Source organism: Rattus norvegicus, chromosome 5 (genome assembly GCF_036323735.1).
Source record: "Rattus norvegicus strain BN/NHsdMcwi chromosome 5, GRCr8, whole genome shotgun sequence".
NCBI lineage: Eukaryota > Metazoa > Chordata > Mammalia > Rodentia > Muridae > Rattus > Rattus norvegicus.
Genome location: NC_086023.1, coordinates 115,714,636 through 115,737,478, shown reverse-complemented (window position 1 = coordinate 115,737,478; position 22,843 = coordinate 115,714,636). Strand labels below are relative to the sequence as shown.

At 42.7% G+C, this 22,843-nt stretch overlaps 1 protein-coding gene and 1 long non-coding RNA gene across 19 annotated transcripts in view; one reads left to right on the top strand and one right to left on the bottom strand.

The window, feature by feature from the left end:
- The window catches only part of LOC103692418 (uncharacterized), a 113,946-nt gene extending 92,447 nt beyond the window's left edge, over positions 1 to 21,499 (top strand). For 6 of the 7 annotated variants that reach the window (XR_010051926.1, XR_010051923.1, XR_010051925.1 and 3 more), the window contains 3 exons: positions 480 to 13,886; positions 13,963 to 14,030; positions 15,731 to 21,499. This is a non-coding gene — a long non-coding RNA (uncharacterized LOC103692418). The remainder of the gene's footprint in view (positions 1 to 479; positions 13,887 to 13,962; positions 14,031 to 15,730) is intronic. The other variant, XR_010051924.1, reaches the window with a different exon arrangement.
- The window catches only part of Fggy (FGGY carbohydrate kinase domain containing), a 387,141-nt gene that overhangs the window by 164,235 nt on the left and 200,063 nt on the right, over positions 1 to 22,843 (bottom strand). For 9 of the 12 annotated variants that reach the window (XR_010066354.1, XM_017593260.3, XM_017593261.3 and 6 more), the window contains one exon: positions 20,027 to 20,155. The exons of 2 other annotated variants lie outside the window; for them this stretch is intronic. Coding sequence is in view for 9 of the 10 variants with exons in the window: in XM_017593260.3 (XP_017448749.1) it covers positions 20,027 to 20,155 (129 nt within the window). In the remaining variant the exon portion in view is untranslated. Of the gene's footprint in view, positions 1 to 20,026; positions 20,156 to 20,240; positions 20,372 to 22,843 lie in introns of those variants that run through there. One more of the 12 variants, XM_063287377.1, reaches the window with a different exon arrangement.

The window sequence follows — 22,843 nt, the reverse complement described above, 5'->3', positions numbered from 1 at the left end:
CCACATCTTTTTGTCTAGGGAGAAAGGCTCACAGAGAATCATCTGACCAGAGGCCTCACTGAGCTGCCCCTAGCTCAGAACTGCTGGGTTACACTTCCTGCATGCTCAAACTTCCCAGTATTCTCTGTACAACCTAGACTAAACCAGTCAAGAAACTGTTTCTTTGGGTCTTCATGGCCTTAGGAGGGTTCTCATGTCCCATAAAACTTACAGTAAGCCACATGCATTTCTTGTTATCTGTTGTATGCTGCAGGGGCATCTGACACAAGCCCAAGGTATTAGTGAGGAAAAGATACTTTCTTCCTTCCACATCTTTTTGTGACGTGCCTCAGTCCTGGGTAAACTCAGATAGTCTGTCTCTATATGTGTCAGGCACACAGCTGTGAACCTGTGACACAGGGAACTATTAATTCTTTCTTCTGGGGAAAGCAGACATTGGTTTTCATTAGCAACTTTTTCTTGCTGGTGGACATTTATAGGGTTATCTGCAAATTGTCTTCCTGGAGGTGGAGTAAGGAAACAGCAGTCCTGCGGAAGCTCCCCGAGACACTTCAGAAGACCCCAAGTGGACATGGGAAGGCTTAGCTACTAAAAGAAGAGGGCTGAAATGTCAAAGAAAAAGACCATAATTTGCAGGCTAGCTCTCCTCTCCCTGACTTCTGACTGTACCTCCTCCGTTGGTGTGGATTTCAGTCCTTTGGTAGCTTCTAGAGGTTTTGTGGGGTTAGTTGAACATTGACAGACCAAAGCTTGGAATTCAGTCTAAGAGCCAAAACCAGGCCAGGTTTCCATAATGCCTGGAGTTCCCCTGGAGAGTGTCAAGGGTTCCACTATACCTAGACTGATTAATCACGCCTGGCCTCAAGCTTCAGACAACAAAGGGACTGAAAAGAAAAACAGACCCTGAAGCTGGATTTTGATTCTAGCCCTATTTCCCGGTTCCCAGGAGACTGGGGGTGGGAGGGAAAGGTGACCCCTACCCGTAAGAGTCGGCTGCGAATGAACTGGCATGTGGATTGGCTGAGCCCGCTCTGCTTGGATAAAGACCCAGGGTTGTAGCAAAATGAAGGACATGTGGCTGAAAGAGGTTCAAAAAGAATAAAGGCTTAGGTAAATAAACAGTGCAGAAAAGGGGAGGGAAAGGAGCATTACTGAAAATCTCCAAAGGAAAGCACTGGCAAGTCTCAAGAGCAGCAATGAAAGGCAGACTCCAAGATCTACGAGATCCCCACCACTGTACCTGCTCCAGGTGCCCACCTCCTCTTCTTGCCCTGTACCCTTCCTGGATCCACAGGTAATGGGGACCAGACAAAGGGGTTACTGGGTCTGAGGGAGAAAATTCTCAATACTACCTGAGTCTCATTTTAGACATAAGTAATGTTCCTGAGCCTGGTCTTATCTGTAAAATGGAGGCGGTGATTTAAAAAATACAAGTGAAGGAGAGTTTTGTCCTGACTGGTTCATGTTGGGCCTTAGGCCCTGATGAGTATCTCTCCTTATCTGTCCATAGCTTCAACTCCAAACCCATTTACTGAGCCCAGCAGCAGGGAAATGATGCTTTCAGAAGAATAACTGCTGTCTTCCACCAGCTCCCACCAGCTCCCAATACCTCGTCCCAGACGCTCATCCCTCTGCAGAGCTAGACTGAGCATGCCTTTGAGAGACTCTCAAACTAGGCTTCTTATAGGTGCAGCTAACTAGTATGCCACACAGTTTGCCAATAACATTTCTGAGCACCTCCCCACTTAGACCCGAGGATAAGTGCCATCCTCTACTCATGTCCAGTGCTACAGAAAAACAAGCTTCCGTTTCCTTGTTGCAGCCTTCACCACTAACACTATCATCCTCATCTTCACTGCCAGTACCACATCGCCGCCACCACCACCACAAGTGGCACTTGTGTGCTATTTACATGTGCCGGCTACAGGTCCAAAGACTTCATGGAAGTGAAGTTATCCAATCCTCACAAGTGCCGTTAGGATGCTTCACCTCGGAGGTGAAAGCTTACCCAGTGCGTAAAGCAATCAACAGTGATGGCAGAGAGTATGATGGCACAGGGTCTGAGTTCAGCAGCCCAGCTTCAGGGATCACCCTCTGCAATGCTCAGGAACAGTGTAAAATGCTGTCTATTTTGTGCATGGCCTCTGGGCCCACATTTTTCTTTGATACGTGCCACATTGCATATCCATAGTCTTCTTCATTCATCTTCCACTGTTTCTCCACCTGAATTTGGTATTTCTGTCACACCACTGGTACTTTCTGCTCCCGTCTTGCAAGACTGATAATCATGAGTCATAAACAAAGGGAGATATGAGGTTCATAATCCCTTTTGCAAGTGAAGAAAATGTTAAAATGATTTAAAAAGAACACATTCAACCTTAAAGACCACCAAGTCAAACCTAGACTGTGACTTGGTCAGTCCTGTTTCTTTGTTCTTTGGAGGAAGACACCTGTCACAGGCTGGGAAGGTAAGTTGTGAAACTTGCTTCAGGGTCCCTAACAGCACTGGTCCTACAGCAGGTAGCGCTGTCAAGGGGTATCACCACTCAATATCAGCCTGAGCATTTCCTCATTCATATCCAACCCTCTTCCTAACATGTTTATCAACTTATAGCACCAACTGTGGCAGGCCAGCAGGGATAATATTTTAATTTTGAAAATTATTTTTTATATGCACAGGTACTACAACTACAAATAAATTTATGCATTGAGTACAACGTGTCTGCTACCTGCAGAGACCAAAAATCGCGATCAGACTTTCTGGAATTGGGATCACAACTAGATGGTTATGAGCTGCTATGTCGTGGTGAGAATTGAACCCAGGGCCCTAGGAAGAGCAAGTAATGCTCTAAACCACTGACCCATCTACAGTACACCCAGTATCTTTTGAACCATTTCCACTTAGCATGGCTCTGTTTTCTTGATCTACAGAAACTGTTTACATACTTACAAGTCCTATGAACATGAAGATTGCGTTTTGATCCGTCTAACTCTTTAATGGAAATTCATAATTTTAATGTAGTCTAAATTACAAAACTTTCTTTTACAGCTGTGCTGACCCTGAGATCCTGTTGAGTATCTGCTGATCTCAGGGTTATAAAGATCATCTTCTATTACTTAATTCCTATTATTTCACACATCATATTTAGGTATATAATCCATGTGGAATTTATTTTCATGTTAGGCATGAATAAGGTGACAAAATTAATTTTTCAATATTGATATCCAATTATCACTATCTGAATTAAAATACTGCCCCCCAAGTCACAGATCTATAGGGCCAGCTCTGTAACAAAGAACCTGCCCGTGCATGGGTGTTTGGTTCTGGACTCCCTAGTCCCCGTATTCTCAACTGTTCTGTGGAAGCTTTGATGCTTGTCAGGCTCGTGTTTATTTTTAAGGCTGTCTTATCATTGTCTCTTTCGACTCACTTCCAATCTCCAGCTCTTTACACACAAACTTGCTATAATCTGAATTGGACTGCACTGAATCCACAAAACACTTGAACAGCCACATTTACAGCCGAACCTTCCAATACGCACTTAAGACACTTTACAGTCACTCATGCTGATTTAGAGTCCCTTGCAGCCACGCCTTTCTCATGGCCACCTCCGGTCTTTGATCTTACTGGAAACCATGCTGATGAAGGTGCATCACTCTGTAAGCAGCTGCTTCTGATCCCAGGTAGGAAACTGAGTTTTTATATTCTTTTGCAATAGCAACCCTGTTAACTATCTGGTTCAATTTTAATTTATTCATAGAGTCCTTTGGTTTTCAAAATGCATATAATTGTACACGAAGTCAGCTTTCCTTCTAAAATTTGTATTTTAAATTTATTTTCTTAACTTGTTGCACTGACTAGGAGTTTCATCATGATATCATAGAAATCATAGAAGAAATATTGTAACATTTTCAGAATGCAGATGCCTTAGGATATTTCTTTGTAGATATCCTTAATCAGAATAAAGAACTTCTGTTTTTACTTTGTCAAGACATTTTTATGTCCTGAGCTTTATCAAAAACTTCATTTAAACAGCTATTAATGTATCAATTTTTCTTTTATCAAGAATTTTCTTTTATTAAGAAATTACATTAATTGATCTTTTGAAGATGCAATAACTCTACGCAGGTTGAGAAGACTGTTGGTCATTATCTCTTAAATATACCTTCTACTTTATTTCTACCTTCAGGAGTGCATCTGCATTACTTCTGAGTGTTTTGCTTCTTTGCATGTCTCATATTTTTCTGTGTATTTCATGTGTTTTACATCCTTCTGAACATTATGTTGTAATGTGGATAACCTTTTCTCTGATCTATGCTATCTTTCACTCATTGTTTTTGAATGCTGCATTGTGTATTGTTTTCTTTTATTCTATTTATTCTCTTACAATTTGTAAATTTTTAATTAAAAAAGAGTTATAACATTTCTTCTTCCCTTTTTCTGACCAATCCATCTCCTGACTCCTCCCCTTGTCTTCCCTCTCACTCTTGTTAAATTCATAGCCACTTTTATGATTTAATGTGTGTGTATGTATATATATGTATATATGTACACATATATACATATATATATATGCATAGACATATAAATACAAACTGTGGAGTCTATTTAATGTTGCTAGCATACACATTTTCAGGGCCAACCACGTGGTATTGGATAACCAATCAGGAGGCTCATTCCCTTTCAACTACCAAATGTTGAATGTAGAGGTCTAGAAATGTCAAACAGTTCTAGGCTCTTTTCTAGTCTTGGTTCTTCAAGTCCTTTACCAAGTAGCATTTCAAGCCCGTTAACAGGTGTGAGTGTGTGTGTGCATGAGTGTGTGTGTGTGTGTGTGTGTGTGTGTGTGTGCATACATGCAGCATTATCTCTGTGTGTGTATACATTAAATTTTACTCAGCCTTTTTGATTCAGAGGTGGTGGAGGATAGCCTAATCTTAGTCAGGAACAAAAACGCTCAATAAATTCACCAGTGGATATTAAAAAAGTACTTTGTATTTATGATCACCCCATTCCAATAACAGTATTTTATTTTAAGAGCAAGAAAATTTTTGCATATGCTAAAAATGTGGTTGCATACATGAATGAAAGGGAAGCATAGTCCTTGATCTTCTGACCTATGTGAAACTGGATTTAATAAAGCATCCTGTGGAGTCACCTTACTAGCAACAGTAGGCCTGAGATTTCAATTTAAACTCGGATGACCCTATAGCCTCTACTCATTTCTGTCAAAGGCGGTCGTGCTATTATTCCTGCTGCAGCGAAGAGTATCTGTAGCCTTTCATGACCCTGATGTTGGTCATGACTGCTCTTTAGCCTCTTTTAACACCTTTCACTCTTTCCTCCTCTCCACCTCTGTGATACTGTCTCAGTTCCAGCCTTCACTACCTCTGCTCACAGCTCTCCACTGACATGCTGACCTCCTTGCCTTCTAAGTCTTTGTTTAAAAACTCTTACCTCAAGAATAAAAATACCAAACTGTTAAAAATTACATGCAAACACCTCAAATTTTTCCCTCACCTGTATCCCCCTGCCCCCACATCAACACTCACACTTAACAGTACAGTTGTTGTGAAATATTCAATGTGTCTGTGCTGTAGGGTAGCAGGGGCAGTTTGGCACATGCCCACCCATCCCCACTCCCCATCCTGCTCCTTATCTAGCTTTCCTTCCAACAAAACCACCTCATCTTATTATCTCTCTTCATCACCTTTAGGTGCAAGCACAACACCAATTTTGTCAAGGGAAGTGGAGTCTCACTGTCCTGATGAGGCAAGATGAAGTTAGATCCCTATAACACTGCTGCATACTTTTAGTTGGCAATCCCTATAGCACTCCCTCCTGTCCTTGAGGTGAAGGAAGTAGACGCATGTATACTCACATTTTTATGGCCAGCACACTGCTTTCTGTTTACAGAGGACTAGTGCCTAGTTATAGCATGCCTCACTTGAAAAGCAGCATGTTTTATATAAACTGCTAAGCCCCAGAATGGCCCCTGGATGCTCCTGTAGTGTGTAAACCTTGCAGTAGGCCCTTTCTCAGCTTCTGAGCTCTACTTTAAGGAGACTCGTTCTCTGCATGAGTGACAACAGATAGGAATGAAACCTGGACTTGGAGTCACCTTGACAAGTGGTGGGCTGTCATTTTTATTATCTTCTGTAAAGCATAAAGGGAAATCCATTTCAGATTCAAAAGAAAGATAATTTTACATATTTAGTCTGGTTATAGTCAAGCTGAAGGAGCCAGAAGATTAAATGAACATCCAAAATCTTAATTCTTATTCAATCCATAGATCTGTAGTAAGTAGGTATCAAATTCCTTGTCTTCTTTTCAAGACCCACTACAACAGCTTATATCAAGCAACCCCCTTTTGGGTTTGATGTGTGTACTGTGCACATGCATGTGTGTGTATGTAATATATATATATGTATATATATATGTATATTATATATATGTATGTATACATACATATATGGTTTTCTAAGTGTGTGTGGTGTATGTATGCGTTTGTATTTATGTGATATTTTCATATATGAGCATTTTCTGGGTGTGGTAGTTCATAACCCTAACCCCACCACTGAGAGGATTAAGGCAGAACTGTAATCTAGGCTATAGAGTGAGTTCCAGGATAACCTGGAGTTAGATCCTGTCTCCAAACAAACAAACCAAACCAAACATAGACATATATCAAGCCAAATTACATAAGAGTCTCTTAACAACACCCTCGATGACTTGCCAAGACTTGCAAAGAGGAGAGGGGAGAGGGAAAGCCAAAGGCTCACAATCGTCTCTGCTTCCTTGATCTTTATAGTTTATAGGAATCCTTTATACATGGCTAATGGCAGTGCCAAATCCACTTCTCTATCCTCTCATATTATTCTCTCTGACCAAAATCCTCTGCTTTCTACTCCTTTCTGAAGAAAAAAACACACCCTTTGGAGTTCATTCAGTTCAAAGGATACTCACTCCTTCCTACTTCCCAGTGGGAACATGGTGGGAAATTCTCATTAGAGTGGTGGCCTTTGAGCAAGCTGGGAATAGACTATACATGGGCCTCTTCAGCACATTTCTGTTAGTCCAGCATTCATCAACAAATAAAGTGTTTGAATTCTTGTGCTTGCCACCTTAAATGGTCCAGTATTTAGCATGCCACTCATTCATGCCTGGATATATTCATTCATTTACTGAAGTCATTCCTGGGCTTAAGAGAAGAATATATACAGATACCATTGCCCAGAAGAAGCTCACAGTGCAGTGGAGGAGAACGTGGGAATGTCAGTGTGTATTTAGGTGTTTAAATATTATTGTCTATGTGTTATACTTACTGCTGGGAATTTATACAAGTGGAAAGAATTATTGGGTCATATGCATTAGTCTGGGCAATAATATTACATCACAGGATAGCAGACAGTACCTATGAACTCATTTGAAGAGTCACATTATTTGGGGATATTTGATATATTTCACAGAATTGAACTGTGTGGGTATTTCTTTACAAGTTTCAGCTGTGAGAGCCCTGTTTATAGAAGGTGTGGGATTTTTTTACTCATATTAACAATACTGGTAGGAGATGGTCCTGCAGGGCTTCATGGTGGGGTGTCACAGGCTGACACACTTTTAACTCCCTAAGCTAAATTCAGCACAGGAACCAATATGGATCAACACCCTAACATATCCTCTTAAGAGAAGAGAGGAGAGACTTCGATTAAAAAACAAAACAAAACCCTCAATAATTCTTTAGGCTTATGTATATATTTTAAAAATCAAATGCAGGTAAGTTAGCTAACTGGGGCTTGTTTGAGGCTGAATACTTTGTAAAGCAGCAGCCAGACCTGCCAAGGCCACAGGGCTTGTTGTCACTGACGGGGTGCCAAGTTCACATAGGGGCAAAAGACAGAAGACCTCTTCATTCTCAGCTTCATTCTGAAAGACAGCCATCTAAATGCAGGCTTCCCATCACCTGGGATAGTTGTTGTTCCTTCCACCCATCTTGTCGCCTTTGAAGGTACCTGGGTAAAGCTATCAGGTCCATATGGGGGTTGACACGGGAAGATGGCAAGGCCCCAGTTCAACTATTGTTCAGAAGCTGTTCTGGAGTGAGAGGCAAGTCACTGACGTGTATTGTAAACTACTTGGATTTTATATTAATAATGTTTCTGTCTCTGACCAGATTACTGGCACAGGCACCTAGAAGACAGATTTAGTTTGGCTCATTGCTTTATAGCGTTGAATGTATTGTTGCAGAGAGCCCATGATGGGGTAGCTCAGTTCTCATTGTGGTGGGCCAGGAAATAGAGAGTAAGACAGGAAGCAGCCAGGAATAATATGCCCCTGATGGCCTAACGAAGGAACCTATTAGGCCCCATCTCAGGAAGTTTCCAGGCCTCCTCAAATGGTACCACCCTCCACTGACTAAGCTTTCAAAATCTGAACCCGTGGGAGACATTACATATTCAAATATAACAGGTGACAAGACATGTACTCGAGTGTGGAAAATATTATAATGAATAAATAAGCTAGAAATCAGATAAACTCCTATGAGTCGATCTGGTTTTCAGCAAAAATATTCTCTCTCTCTTTCTTATCCATATTGGGAATTCATTTACTGTGACTAATTGGGAGTTATCTAAATAACTGATTCTCCTGCTGTCCCTTCAGGCATTTTCCACTCTCTGTCTCCAGTAAATAGTGATTTCTAAGTAAGTCGGGGGCAGGCAGAAAGCCATGGGGCTGTGTAATTTGTCACTGTCCCCCACAAAATGAAGATGGGAACATTAAGTATGAGTCCAGTCACCAGCTCACACGACCGTACCCATGAACCGTCTCTCCATTTCTGTTTGCATTTCAAGAACAGTATGAGAACGTAGGGTGAGGCACTAAAGGGGAAAGAAAAAGGGACAGAGAACGTGCTCCCCACAAGAGACAGTGGTGGGGTCAGGAGTGGCAGTGTAGGTGGTAAGGGTCAGCGCTGCCCCTCTTAGGTGAGGCATCTAGAAAACAGGACTGTTGAGTGTTCAAGGTGAGAGACATGCACACCGAGCATCCTGACAAGGCACCCTCCTGCAGACTGGTCAGGGATGCTTGTCCCTGAAAGCACAGTGGAAGCTTGCCATGTCGAAACATGCCTTATCTACACCATGCCTTCTAATATTTCCAGGCCTTTGCTTGCACATGCTTTTCCTGCTTCTTGACATGAAGATCCCACTTTTATCCTAGGAGATGCTTTTCCTAATTTATTCCAGGAAAGCCAGTGAATTCGCCCGAGTTCATCACTTCCCAGAGGAACAGTGTATGACATATGCCCACTTTTCTTTGCACACAAGTCTGCCTTCTACATTCGCTGCATATGCACATAATCTTTAAACATCTACACATGGTAGCTACTGTTACTGTTCCATTTCACAGGTGGCAAAAACAAGGCATGAAATGTCAAATGATTTCCTCAGGGCCCAACACTCACCTATAGACTCGGGGCTTAGGTAGATGCGAGTCCTTTACTATTCTGCTGTGTTATCTCTAAACATCTAATCCCCAGTGGCTTCAGAGCCAGAATCGTCTATCAGACTCACAGCAGCACATACAGATCAGCCCTATGGAAAGTTAAGTGTTGGTCGGTGATAGAACTGAAGTCTAAAGGTTTCTCTATATTTCAACAATCTTCCTTAGCTTCTTACAAGCCATTGAGGCAGGATGGAATTCCAACAGTTATTTCTCTTTCCTGAGACATTGTATTCAGACACTGACCTATCTGAATGCACTGTTAAGAGAAAACTGAAAGCAAGAAGATGAAGCAGGCCCACCTCGAAAGTCTAAGGAAGCAGCCAGTGGTCACTTGCAGGCTGCCGCAGGGCAGTGGGTGGAAACGTGCACTTTGCCACCATCAATGCTGCTGTGCTGTCACACAAGTAAACACGAGAGCCCTGGCAGCAGCATGTAGAACACGTGTTAAACTCCTGTGCTATGAGAAACAGCCTGCAGCACAAGGGCAATCCTCAAGGCCAGGCCTCAAACTCAGTGGGATCCCCTAATGGGTGGGCGTCAGAGCTGGGGTTGGGCAGTTATGTGTTCCTTTTAGTTGCTTTGCTAAGCTCAGCAATGGAAAACACAAGCTCATCTTTCCAGCCATCTACCCATACGTGAAGAGCGCACTGCAGCCCTCTGCATGGGGATCCTCCGAGAGAACAGGCGGGTTCTTGGGCTGGTGACAAGGCAAAAGCATGCTGCAAACCAAGGCCCTACCCTCGCTCGGTCAAGAAAGTCTGCTCAGTTGTCAAGTACAGCCTGATCCCTGCTTGACGCAGTGTGGCAAGGAAGCCATGGAGACACGGCTGGGCATACAGATAGTGCCTCTCTGAACTCAAACCCTCCTTGGCCTCTAATGCTGGCTAATTCATTTGCTTCCCGGAGTGCCAATTTTCTCAGCCACTAAAAAGAAACAATTCTTCCTTGTTCCTGGTGTTTGAAGATGGCAAGATACCACACAAATAAAACTAGCATGAATAACAACAAAATCAATACTATTAATGGTAGTAATAAACATAAAACATAAAAACATACAAATAGTAGTAATGACTAACAAAATTAATACTATTCCCTCTATCGTATTTCTAGACTTATCTAACAAGTCTCATATGATAGGATCCGGGTTCTCAGGCTCCCTAGAATCCCTCTATCAAACTCATTTCTTTGCTCCAGGCCTCAATTTTCTTTTATAAGTGGATCTGGAAACACACTGACTCCAAAGAAAGTTAACTAGGAGTGCCTGCCGCCTTGTTCAACACACAGGTGTACATATAGGCTAAGGTAAGTGAAGGCATGGACATGCCAAGACTACATAAGGAAGGGAAGCTCACAGGACCCAGTGTCAGTCTGGGCACGGGACCTAACGGTATCATGTATTAAAACATTACAATGAGCAAGTTAATGAACCCAGTGTTCCTTGGGCACTGAATGTGGAGAACAATGGCACTTACAGAGCAGTTCGAAGCCAATAATAGTGGCTGTTAAAGGTCCCAGCCAAGTACTTGGCACAGAGTGTATGTGTTCAATAAGTTGGAGGTGCAACAAAAATAAGTAGGTTGAGCCCTTCAGAGGAAGCCGGTCACTACGTATATTGATTGTTGACAGCTTTGTAGGGGACATTTTAGAGCTTTGTAGATATTAATAACAAAACAAAGAACTTATTCATGTAGAGCTTAGAAAAACTAATTCACCTAGTTAGTGGCCAGCTGTGACATGGACCCCAGCCATTCCGTAGGATACATGGTAAGGAATGGAAAACACCAGGACTCCTTTTCCCCTAATTTGGAGATGGGGTTACATAATGAAGCAGGGCCCCGAGTGCCCTCAAGCTGAACAAGCTCGTATAGACTTTCAATCCGGCTCTGAGCAATTTTCTAGGATAGCCGTGGGTGATGCACTGTGTTCGTGAGCCTTGGTTTTGTCATCTGAAAATTAAGGAATTTAGTATAGAAACTCTTTCGGTAGCCTTTCTGTTCCCAAACTGTGTGATCGCTCATTATCCACACATGAGTGTGTGTGCGTGTCAAACTGTGAGCGAAAACTGTGAGGTCACAGCTGCACATACTGGATCACGTGGCACCAGATTTAAAGAGGGGTGAGCTGGAGCCACAGCCCGAGGCCTGGGTCGCTCCCAGCTTTCTGTCTACAGGTAAGACTGGTCGCCTGGCCCCAGCCAATCCTCTGTAGTTCTCCAATAAAGTCCTGGAGTCCGGAACAGAAATCCCCAAATCTCCCACCGCGAGTGCCCGCTGTAAGCCTCCACTGTTGATGTGCCTGCCACACTCATATAGTTGCTTAAAGCCACAAGCCTGAAATCATATTAACTCACTCTTCCTGCTGCTTCCGATCATACCCAGAAACTCCCTGAGCTGTGCACTCTCTATCTGCTTGGGGCCTGGCACGGCCTTTCTCCCTCAAGACTCCACATGTAGCTTTATCAGTGCTTGGAATCCCCTCCCTTTCTCTTTTTTTTCCCTCTGAAAGCGTTCCCGGCTGCTGAGTTCCTGCTCTGAGTCGAGACCTGGCTCATGCCAAGAAACCCTCAGTTCGGGTCTCACTGCCCACCTGTCAGCTGAACGCCAGTACCGCTCTGGACTGGTGTCCTCAGTGCCAGGGTGTCCCTGGATTCCGGCTCCTCCGGGTTCTAGGTGATATCTTGTAAGCACAAAGCCAGATTCTCGGCTGTATCATTAAGATTTCAAATCTGTATTTTTCTCCTTTTTTGAATTTACTTACTTATTTTTTTTAACTCTCCAGATTTTATTCCCTTCCTGGTCCACTCCCCCTCTGAGAGTTCTACAGCCCATACCTCCTCCCCACCCTGCTGCACTCGCCATCTCCCCTCCCTGTTTCCACCAGAATGTCCCTACTCCACCCACCCCACCACCCCACCATCCCACCAGACCTCAAAACTTCCTGGGGCCTCCAGTCTCCTGAGTGCGAGGTGCATCTCCTCTGACTGAAGAATTTACATTTTTCGATGTCCTGCTTCCTGGATTTAGCAATCCCTACTTGTAAGTCCGCAGAATCCTTGCATGATTGTCAATGGACTTTTGCTGGATGACGGGCAGACAGAGGGAAACACAATAGGTAGGATGCGTGCAGAAGAAGCATAGCCTTTGAAGCGTGAGATTTGAGAAGATACCGCGGCGGTAACAGCCTGACTATGTGCTGGTGACTGAGTGAGACTGTCTAGGAGGGGAGAAGGAGGTGCCCTAAGTAGTGAGGCCTGGGCACAATGGAAAGAAGTGCAAAGTGGGTGTGCATGGGAGAAGGCTGGGTCTCCCAGAAGCTTGATGTCAGGAGGGCAGATGCTGCAGAAAGCAGGCTGGTCCTGAACCGTCAATCTCCATGTCCAGTTTCCTTATCACTCAGCTACTTCTCTGAGGAGCTTACGTCTCAGAGTATTAAAAAGTACTGCATTGGTAGGAAGGAGTTTCCTGACGTCAGCCATCTCAGGAATGAGCTCTCCCTTGCTGGCAGAATCAACACTGAGTTCATGTTCCCAGGCCGGAAGCCACCTCCTGTCCTGCTGCTTCAGATGTTTTGTGTTGGTCTGCTAACCAGAGAAGGATGTAAAGAGAGAGGCCATTATTCCGTTATCTAAACTAAGGCACGGAAGTCATAATTGTGCTGTTGGTCTTGACTTAATTATTATTGTTGCAGCTTGATCATTCCTTTGTTCCCTTATCATTATAACATTGCAGCCACACACTGGGCAGAGACCTGGCTGCAAAAACTGAATCAAGGACCCTGAAACCAGGTGACACAGATGAGGACTAGCCACCAAGGTTAGGTTTCTTGCTTGAACCCTTGTGTCAAATATGGTCAGTTAATGGAAAAGCCCATCCATCCCCTAGCTTTGTGTTTCCATCATATAAAAATGTTGTACAATCTCCCTTTGAGGATGCTGTTCAGATCCCAAACTGGCCGCCTCCCCAAGCTCTCAGAAAATAAAGCTTTTATTTTTAAGCTTCCATATCTGAAAGGAGTTTTCTCGGCTTCCACTCCGAACCCAACAGCATTAGTAAAACCATATTTGGCTTACTTCTTGCTTCTGAAGAAATAAGCTGATTTGATAATGGGACATATTATCCTTGTGGATATTTTGAGACAGAGCAAGGCTTCTTAGCCTCACGGTTGGTGAAGTCTATGGCTGGGAAATCCTGCATTGGGTGGGTTGCACTGTGGCTGACAACATCTGTGGTTTCATTTTGCTACACACACCAGTGATAACTCTGCCTCCTTGGATGTTTCCAGATACTACTAAGTGGACCATGGGTGCCCAAAGTCAGCCCCTGTCAAAGATCTACCAGCCTAGAGAAAATGTGAGCTGCAGCCTCGAGCTCCAGTACAGTGCTGGGTAAGACACTAGCTAGGTGATTTTTGGAAGTCTTGCTTTGTGCTTTACACAAATCTAACTAATCTTTACCTAACAGAATTGCTGTGGAAAGGTGAAAAGCATGTGAAGTAACAACAGGCAGAGCCCTGGAGCCTTAGAAGACAGGTAGGAAATGGTCGTGCTCTAAGACCTGTTGTTCTTATTAAAGATGCCGATCTTATTGGTATGTTGTTAGAAAATATCATAACTAAAGTCTAAAACTGACTGAACAAATGCACTTTCCATGACATAATAACTGCATGGCCTGCTGGGAGCGCAGTTCTAGCCATCACTTGCCCAGGGATCCTTCTGTAATTTCCTTCTCAATTTTGAGAGCATTTCATGTTTTACCAAATCCTTCCACGCTTAGCACAAATAACTGTAATTACAGTACTTACTCGCCTGTTCACGAGGCTGCAATTTCCCAAAACTCTTCTGCTCTGTCACAGTCACCTCCTGTCTCCATCAGATAGTAAAGCTGCTTATCAGTGGGTACTCACTAAAAGGCTGTTCTCAAGATTCGTCACTTAGATATTCTAGGGAACAAACTCAAAAGTAGGGCTGCCACATAGAAACGGGCCGCTCATCCCATATCGCATGGTGATAAATGCACCATGGAATCTGACTAGACAGGCTCCATCACACGTCCCCACCTCACTACGTAGTTTGTGACAAAGTCAGGGAGTCACAGGAGCCACTGCTGTCTCACTTGACAAGTGCAAGGGAAGAGCAGGATGTGCAGAGCTTCGTTCTGAACTTCCTGTGAGGTAAAAAGTCAAGTCTGTTCTCGGGTCCATAACTCAACTCTGAGACTCAGGTGCTCCCATGGCCAAATGAGGGTTGACACATCTGCTCTGGTAAACTACAAAGCTGTTGTGAGGAGTGACTGAGCAGAAATGTGCTTCTCCACTCTAAAGTTTAGAAATAAATGTAACAGACCATTGCTAATAACAATGTTTGCTGTAAAAACACCTCGCCTCATAAACACACGTGCATATTAATTATAAGGAAATACTCCCTAAATCCCATTATTGAAATCTGCTGTTTCCCCATAGGGGAATATAGGAATATAGGAAAGGGTGAGATAAGTTAGTGGCACGGTTTGTCACTAAAAGAAACTTCTTTGTCCTAGCAAGGCAAGGACCAGAGGTTCTTTCCCTAAGATGGGCTAAATAAATTCTTCTGCCATTAGAAAAATAAACAAAAAGAAAGAAAATAGAAAATCCTTACTTTGTTTCAACACCACAGCTCAGAAGAGCAGTTAAAAGCAATGCAGCATCTGACAGCGAATGCAATGTTGAGAATCAAGGGATTATGATCAACCTAGCAAAATGTATGATTTTGACCAAGTCATGCTAACATGACTGTAAACAGAAACTATGGAGATTTTGAGACATTTAGGACTAGCTGAAGAATTGCTTGGACCTAATGCTTGCTGCTGAAGAAGGGAACCAAGCACAGCTACCATACAAGGACAGCTGCCTCCCAGCTGAAGTAAGTGCCCACGGGTAAGGGAATGCCATCCTTCCCTTCACCCAATCACTAACTGTGACAGCGGCTGCTCAGGATATGCTATGAGAACCCACACATAAGTAAATGAGATGACATCGACATACAGACCAGCGAATATAAGATACAGCACAAACACGGGCAAAGGAGGGCTTTGTTTAGCTTGGGAGTCAGGGAGTCAAGGAAGGCTTCTGTAAGAAGATGGCAGCATCTCCAAGCTTTGATGGATAGGCATAGGCAGAAGTTTGTCCGATAGACAAGATCCACTGAAAGGAGAGGGGGCCTGAGAGAAATATGAAGTTGTTATTTCCTTTCAGGACAGTTGGGGCGCTGGAGCCAAGAAGAGACCTGGAACAAAGTTAATGCTATTTTTACAAGCTAGAAAAATAGCAGCAGCAGGAGTCCTGGCCAGAACCACCCCCACAAAGTGCAAACAAAACTCCTCCTATCTGCTGCCTGTCTGCTGGAGAACTCACTAACCAGTCCCTTAAGAACAAAATGTTCTTTTATCTTTGATTTTTTCATTCCCACAAAGTCCTTCATCCTCTGTTTCCAGACTGGAAAACACATGAATTGAGTTGTGTTGCCCTTTGATCTTTATCTCGCCCTCCCAGGCTGTCTTTGGGAATGAGAGTCTATGGGGTATTTCTGCAGAGAGCTGATCCCTCCTCCTGATCAGAATATGGGGTCCATAGCTGGTCAAGTCAAGCCAGCATATGTCATCCTACAACTGTCAGGGAAACTTTCTGAGAGGCCTGCATGGCATCTCACTACAAAGGTGGGCCCTTACATTGACATTTGTGGTCTCAGCAACGGTTCTTATGGCTGTTTCTGATTGAAACCTATACAACTGAGAGTACTGATTTCCACATTCATTTAGAAGACATAAGAAAGACAAAATCAGGGCACCTGGCGAGACAGAGGGTGTCAGATCTTTGGATTCTTCTTTTCTGCCTGCCTATATACAGGGAAGTGGAAGTTCTGCTGAGAGATATTTCACCTGGAAATATCTCACCTGGAAGGGAACTTCATGGACAAATCAAAGGCCTTCATCCACTAAAGTCTTCCTTTGTAATATGCATTTTGGTTCTGGAGTGAGAAAACCAAAAAGAGAGGCTTCATTATTGGGTGCCTAATATGTGGCAACCACTATACCATTTGCTTTAAGGGGTATATGAATGTGTGTCTATGCGCATGCGTGTGCGTGATGTACATATCACTAGTTCTCACAGAAAAAAAAGAAAAAGAAAAAGAGCCATTGCTAACCTTTCCCATCAAAAACAAAAGCTTAAGAGGTAGCCCGTTTGTAGGCAGGACAAGAATTTAGTCTGATCAGAGACCTGCTATCTCAAGCCAGCTCTATAAAGCTTCATAAACACAGCAGGAAAGAACAATACAAGTCTCTCCCGAAGGAATGACACTTGTCTGGTTTGCTCACTGCTGATAATGTCCAGGTCCAGACCCAGAACAGACGGGTCTGCACAAGCTTGTTATGCATCTTTAGTTTATCTGTGGTCAAATGGTCTTCTCAGGTCTCTCATGCCTCTGTTCTGCTCTGCAATCCGACATGACAGATACAAGGTGATGAGGAGTAGAATTTTTGCATCCACCCTTTACCTTCCCTGCTACCCTAATCCTGAGATGGCTGCAAGGTGATGGAACAAGAGACTGGGAAAAAAAGCTATAAGGATAAAACCTAATCAGAACTATCAGTAATGAGAACCCCTTCACCCACCCTCCCCAGTCAGCACAGGCTTCAGTTCTGTCCTTTAAGAAACTAGGAATTTATTCTATCTTTGAACTTCACAAACTCACTTTCCATAGATGGGGAACTGATTAATGAATATGAGAGAACTTTAGCACAGAAGACATAAGCCAAAGATTCTAGAAGTACTATTTCTTTCAGTGAGCTCTGCATTTAGGCAATACATTGGGACTATCTAGGAGTTTCCCCTCTCTGACAGTACAGAGTGTCCTGGGCTGAAATAAGAAGGTGAGTTTTGACACGTCCTTAGAAGCTGACAAGGAAACCACAATGCCTGCAGCTCGCCACTGCAAGGTTCTCTTCCCTGAAGCAAGTAATAGCCACAGCCAAGTGTTTGTCACCTGGGTGAAGCAAATGGTTGAAACTGTCACCCCAGGGACAATTGCAAAAGAGGGTGAAGAAAGCTCCTGCCTGCCTCTGTGACCTACAACGTCAGAGTGACTGTGAGGCAGGAACACTCCATGTCTGTCCACACCTCCACTTCTGTCTGTGACGCTGCTTGAAAGCCCAACACATGACATTCTACTCAGAAGCACTGCTCATACTGGGAAATGCTGGAGAAAAACAACCTTGTCTGTGGTCAGAGCCACACCGTACATCACCCAACTATCCCATATGCAGTACTCGTGTGTATTCTGTCTCTGGACCAGAGCCTGAGAACAGAGAGATGAAGAGGGGAGGAGCCCTCAAGCTGATAAGTGCCACCCAATCCGAACATCAGGAAACAGACGACACTTCACTCTAAAGTTTAGTGTGACTTTACTCAACGCATTTCTTAGTCACCTGTAAAAACACAATACAAGGCTCACTCCTAGGAATATGATATGAATAATACGACGTCCTTATTCTCAAGGAGTTCACAGTCTGGTAGAGAAGAAATCAGATCAATCATACAGTTACAACACAACGTCATCATTTCTTTAAATAAATGACTGTGATGAAAGAAGCCCAATTAACAGAACATTTACATCTGACTGTTCCAGTGAACTCCCTGCGAAGGAGGACGCTTGTATAGACCTCAAATCGGAGAGCGTTACATACCTGGAAATGACTGTGGTTCGCGACACCCTCCCCCATTGACATAATGTTAAAAGGTGGGAACTGTCAATGGTGTTCAGTATGGTGGGGCTGGGTATTAATGAAGGGGGCTCTGAGTGAAAGCAGCCCATTCCACTGTGTGTTCCCTGTCTTTCCGCCTTTGAACAGAGACAAGCCTTTAGGAAATATCAGTGTCCTGACCTTTTATTTCCAGGCTACAAAACTCTAAAGTATAAATTTACACTCTGGGTGTCTGTGGCCTCAGGTATTCTGCTACAGCAGTGTAAAGTAGACTGAGACTTTAATAGTCATTTCTAGGCAGAGAACATATGTACCAAGACAGAGATATAATGGAATGAGATCTGGAAACACAGTATATGTAAGTCCTTGAAAGAGTCAGCTCTTCATTCTAAGGCACAGGCTTCCAACCTTCCTAATGCTTGAAACTTAATATTAAGTTCCCCCAGCAATTAAATTATTTTCATTTCTACTTTGTAACTGTAGTTTTGATACTGTTATGAATCAGAATGTAAATATCTGTGTTTTCCAATGGTCTTCAGCAGCTCTGTGAAAGGGTCGTTTAATCCCCCAAAGGGGTCATGACCTACAAATTGAGAATCACTTTCTCTAAAGTAAAGTGTGAACAAGTAATTAAGTTTTGGACTCTTCCTGGGCCACCTGACTGGCTAAACTCTTGCCTCATTTCTCCAAACAGCTAAAACTACAGGTACATGTCACCGCACATGCCTGAAGTTTTATGATGATAATGCATTATCAGACTTTCACTTTGGCCTGGTAAATGCATACATACACTCACAAATGGAAACACGGGTCTGCACCACAGTATTTATTTACCTTCACCATGGGAGACATAGTCTGCTGAGTTCTGACTTGCTCTGGTCTACTTTATACCATTCTATTCTGCAAATTCAAAGTCATGTATTAACATTTGTGTTGGTATATTTGCCTTATGAATTACAAGCCCTAATTTGAAACAAATGTTCTTGTACTAAAGGTTAGGGAAAATATATGACCATAGTAAAATTGAGAAATTCTGAGTATTATAGTATCCAAAAAAGAAAACAGAAGGAGTAGAGATGAGAACACAGTCTCCACATGTAACAATAACTCTTTGCTTCACTGTATTTTTCCTACTAAAAATTGGGGGGGGGGATTTTGGTTTTGTTTTATTTCATCCAGTTAGATAGTGTTAAGGTGTTAAGAACTGAATCCCATACCCTACCCACACTAGACAAATGCTTTACCATTGAGCTCCCACACCAGTCGCGGGCTTTGTTTCACATCCCTTATCCCTAGCACCATGCCAGAGTGTGGTGAGAGGTCAGCTGGTGTTTTGAAAAATGAATAAACAAATACGAGACCTGAAGACTTGAAAGTTACATAGAAAACGAAACCGAGACATCAATTGGGTAATTGAATTTATGAAAAAAGCTATTTTACTAAATCAATATATTATGCTTAGAAGACGACATGAAACACTCTACCATCACCCACTATAGATGCAAATGAACGTACATTTTTTTGAATTTCAGTAAGCTGCAGAACTATCTAGATTAATTTTTATATTGTGATGTATTAAGAAATTAATAATTTAGAAACAAATTATATATGTGATTAAAAGTTGCCTAACTCTATTCAAGAGCCTACATGGATAAAGGCGTTCCGTTCTTACACCTTGACTCATCAGCCCTTGACCTTTGCGGGGAAACAGAGAAGGATCCTGGCTTCTTGGCAACACTGTGTGCCAGAGAACCCACTGAACTGGTGCTGGGAGGGGAAAAGAGGTTACCTAGTCCTCCTGCGTGGGCATCAATGAGTGAGGCTGCCACCGCAATTCCCGAAGGAAGGCCCAGCTCTCTGGCTGCTTCTGGTATTAGCCCACTTCCAAGAGAAGCTCCAGGAGGCAAGACAAGATTTCCTGGGTAGACATGAGAGAAAACAAACGCCCATCAGTCTGGAATACACTAAAGGGAACTGGGGGGTGGGGGGGTTCTTAAGAAAACCTTTTTGCTCCATCCTCCATGCCTGTGTTTTCTCAACTTTACAAAGACAGAGACCATGCAGCCATGACATGTCCTTTTGCTCATTCCGTGGCCTTGGTATACATCTTTGATATGCATGTAAACACACACTCCAAAAGAAACAGAAAAGTGACTTCGGTAGTTGTTTCCTATCACAGGATAAGGGAAGAAAATATTTTGTTCCAAGAAAGAATTTCTTGAGTTTTCTGTTCCAGCTGGATGAGATAGCCCAGCTGAAACCTTGGGGATTCCATGAGGCTACTGCTTACACAGAAACAATTCTTTGGAGTTTTGCAATGCAGTAACCCTGATATTTCAAGCGACCTTGAGTTCTCACAGTCAGGCAGGCTTTTAGTTAATAATTTATTGATTGTCTAGCTTTATGTGGGCGCTGTGGAGCGGTAAAAGGCTGTTCTTGTTTTCCACCTAGTTAGGGAGATGAGATAAAGACACAGAAAACCATGTGAGGTAGAAGAAAAGGAAGCAATCTCTCTGTTGCTAGCTGTTTGACAGAGGCAGAATCCTTTTCACTCTAAAAGATACTCTAGATGGATCTCTGCCCTCCAGGGGTTGTCTAAGACTTATACCATATGTATTATACAATCTCCTTTTCGCGTGATTGATTCTAGGATGGGCAGAAGTGCCTTAGGATTTCAGCTCTGAGAAAGGTAAATGAACATGACAAATGGCTCCAACAGCTCACACTAACTAGAAGCAAAGCACCTCCCCAGTCTACACATACAACTATTTTAAATGTTGAGCTTCTGTCTACAACTCTGAAAATAGGTTAGCCCAAAAGACTGATATCACTATGGTTTTAGAGCATCTTTATTCAAAACTAATTTTAATTAATTTACATTTAAAATTTAAAATCATTGAATTTCTGTTTTGAAAAACAAAGTATGTTTGGAATAATCTGGGTGTGTAATTTTACTTTCCTAGCATTCATTTAAGAAAAAAAAATTCTAGTGGAAATCTAGTATGTGAATTGTGATATGTTTGGTGAGAAATGCAGAACATACACCAAAGAGTCATTCAGTTTGGGAAGGTGAATGTAAAATATCTCACTATTAATTTCACATAAGTTGGGGGTGTGGTTTATTGATATTGTGCATATTTAGTGTGGATAGAATCCTGGGCTTTATTCTTAAGCACAACTAAAAAGAATTGCCAAACCAATTAAATGTTGAAATGGTATTTTTATCTACATATCTGAATACATATCTGAATTAATTCATCTACTTTTTAAGACCTTCATTGTGAGGACTAGAAGAGTTTGATTGAATTATTCTAGTCTAAAGAACAAGGTACAAACATAAGAGTAGAAGCAGGCTAACCTCTGGTCTGTACTGATTTAGCAGGGCATAAGAACTAAGGAAGAGTTGTCTTCTAGATTATAGAGAGTCTCTTAATTATGTCACCATATACAGTCTGCAAATGCAGCATCCCTCCTGGGATGAAGCCATCGAGTCTCTGAACTCGACTACGAACACACCACACATTTTGCCACTTGGTTTTACTAACAATTCCTACGGCGAGTATATGTGCCGTGTTTGCGTCTCACAGGCGGTCAGGAATCTGAAGGTTTTAGAAGAGTAAATTGCCTGCAGCCACACAGCTTAAGAGCTGGAGGTAGGCCTTTAGGGTCTTCTCTGACATCAAGTCTTGTACTCTGATATCGGAAGTATGAATTTTTCTCAAACATGCTTTGAATAAATGAAGGGATCAAGAAAAGTATTTCTAAAACAAGCATTATTGTACTTGTTAAAACCACTACCATTTGGAAATCCTGCCTGAAGAGTTGGTTTTAGGTTTGATTTCTATGTAAAAAAGTAAAAAGGGAAAATTCTGGTCTACCTTCATCTTCAAGGTCTACAGCTTTAGAAGGAGTAACTTTGCCAGACATGTTTAGATAATTTACATGGTGGACCTCTTTTTTTCCAGGGAGATTTAGATAAAGAACTTAAGTGGTAAATGAACAAATCTGGCCTCTCTGAGAAAGCTGCAGAAGACTGTAAGCAGAGCCCTGGGCTACCAGCAGATGTGCTTGTCAGAATGCACATGGGCTGCGAGAAGAGGGTGGAGCGCAGTCAGGGAAGAATGGAGAGGCAGACCTTACAGTAACACTGCAATGCCTGGGAAGAATGGAGAGGCAGACCTTACAGTAACACTGCAATGCCTGGGCCGAAGCACTGACAAGCTGGAACCCACAGTGATGTCAGAGAGTGTGGTGGCTCCACTTGGGTTTTTATATGCTCATTCCAGCAACATTTTAGGAGAGGACACACTTGAGAATAGAAAAGAAAACAGAAGAGACATTAAGGTAAGAGTAACTAGAATGCAGGAATAAAGAAGACATGAGAGATTTTGTGGAGCAAGAAATAACTGATCATGGTGGTAGCTTTGATATAGAGTATGGAGGAGGAGATACTATGTCTTGACTTCTCTTATCAAGAAAGGAAAAGCTGACCAGGTTAAAACATTGAGGGTGCAGACAGAAGCCAACTGCCAAGTCTCTTGAATATCCTGTGACTCAAAGGAGGGAAACCTGTTATGCGCACCTCACCCTACAATGCTTCTTGGCT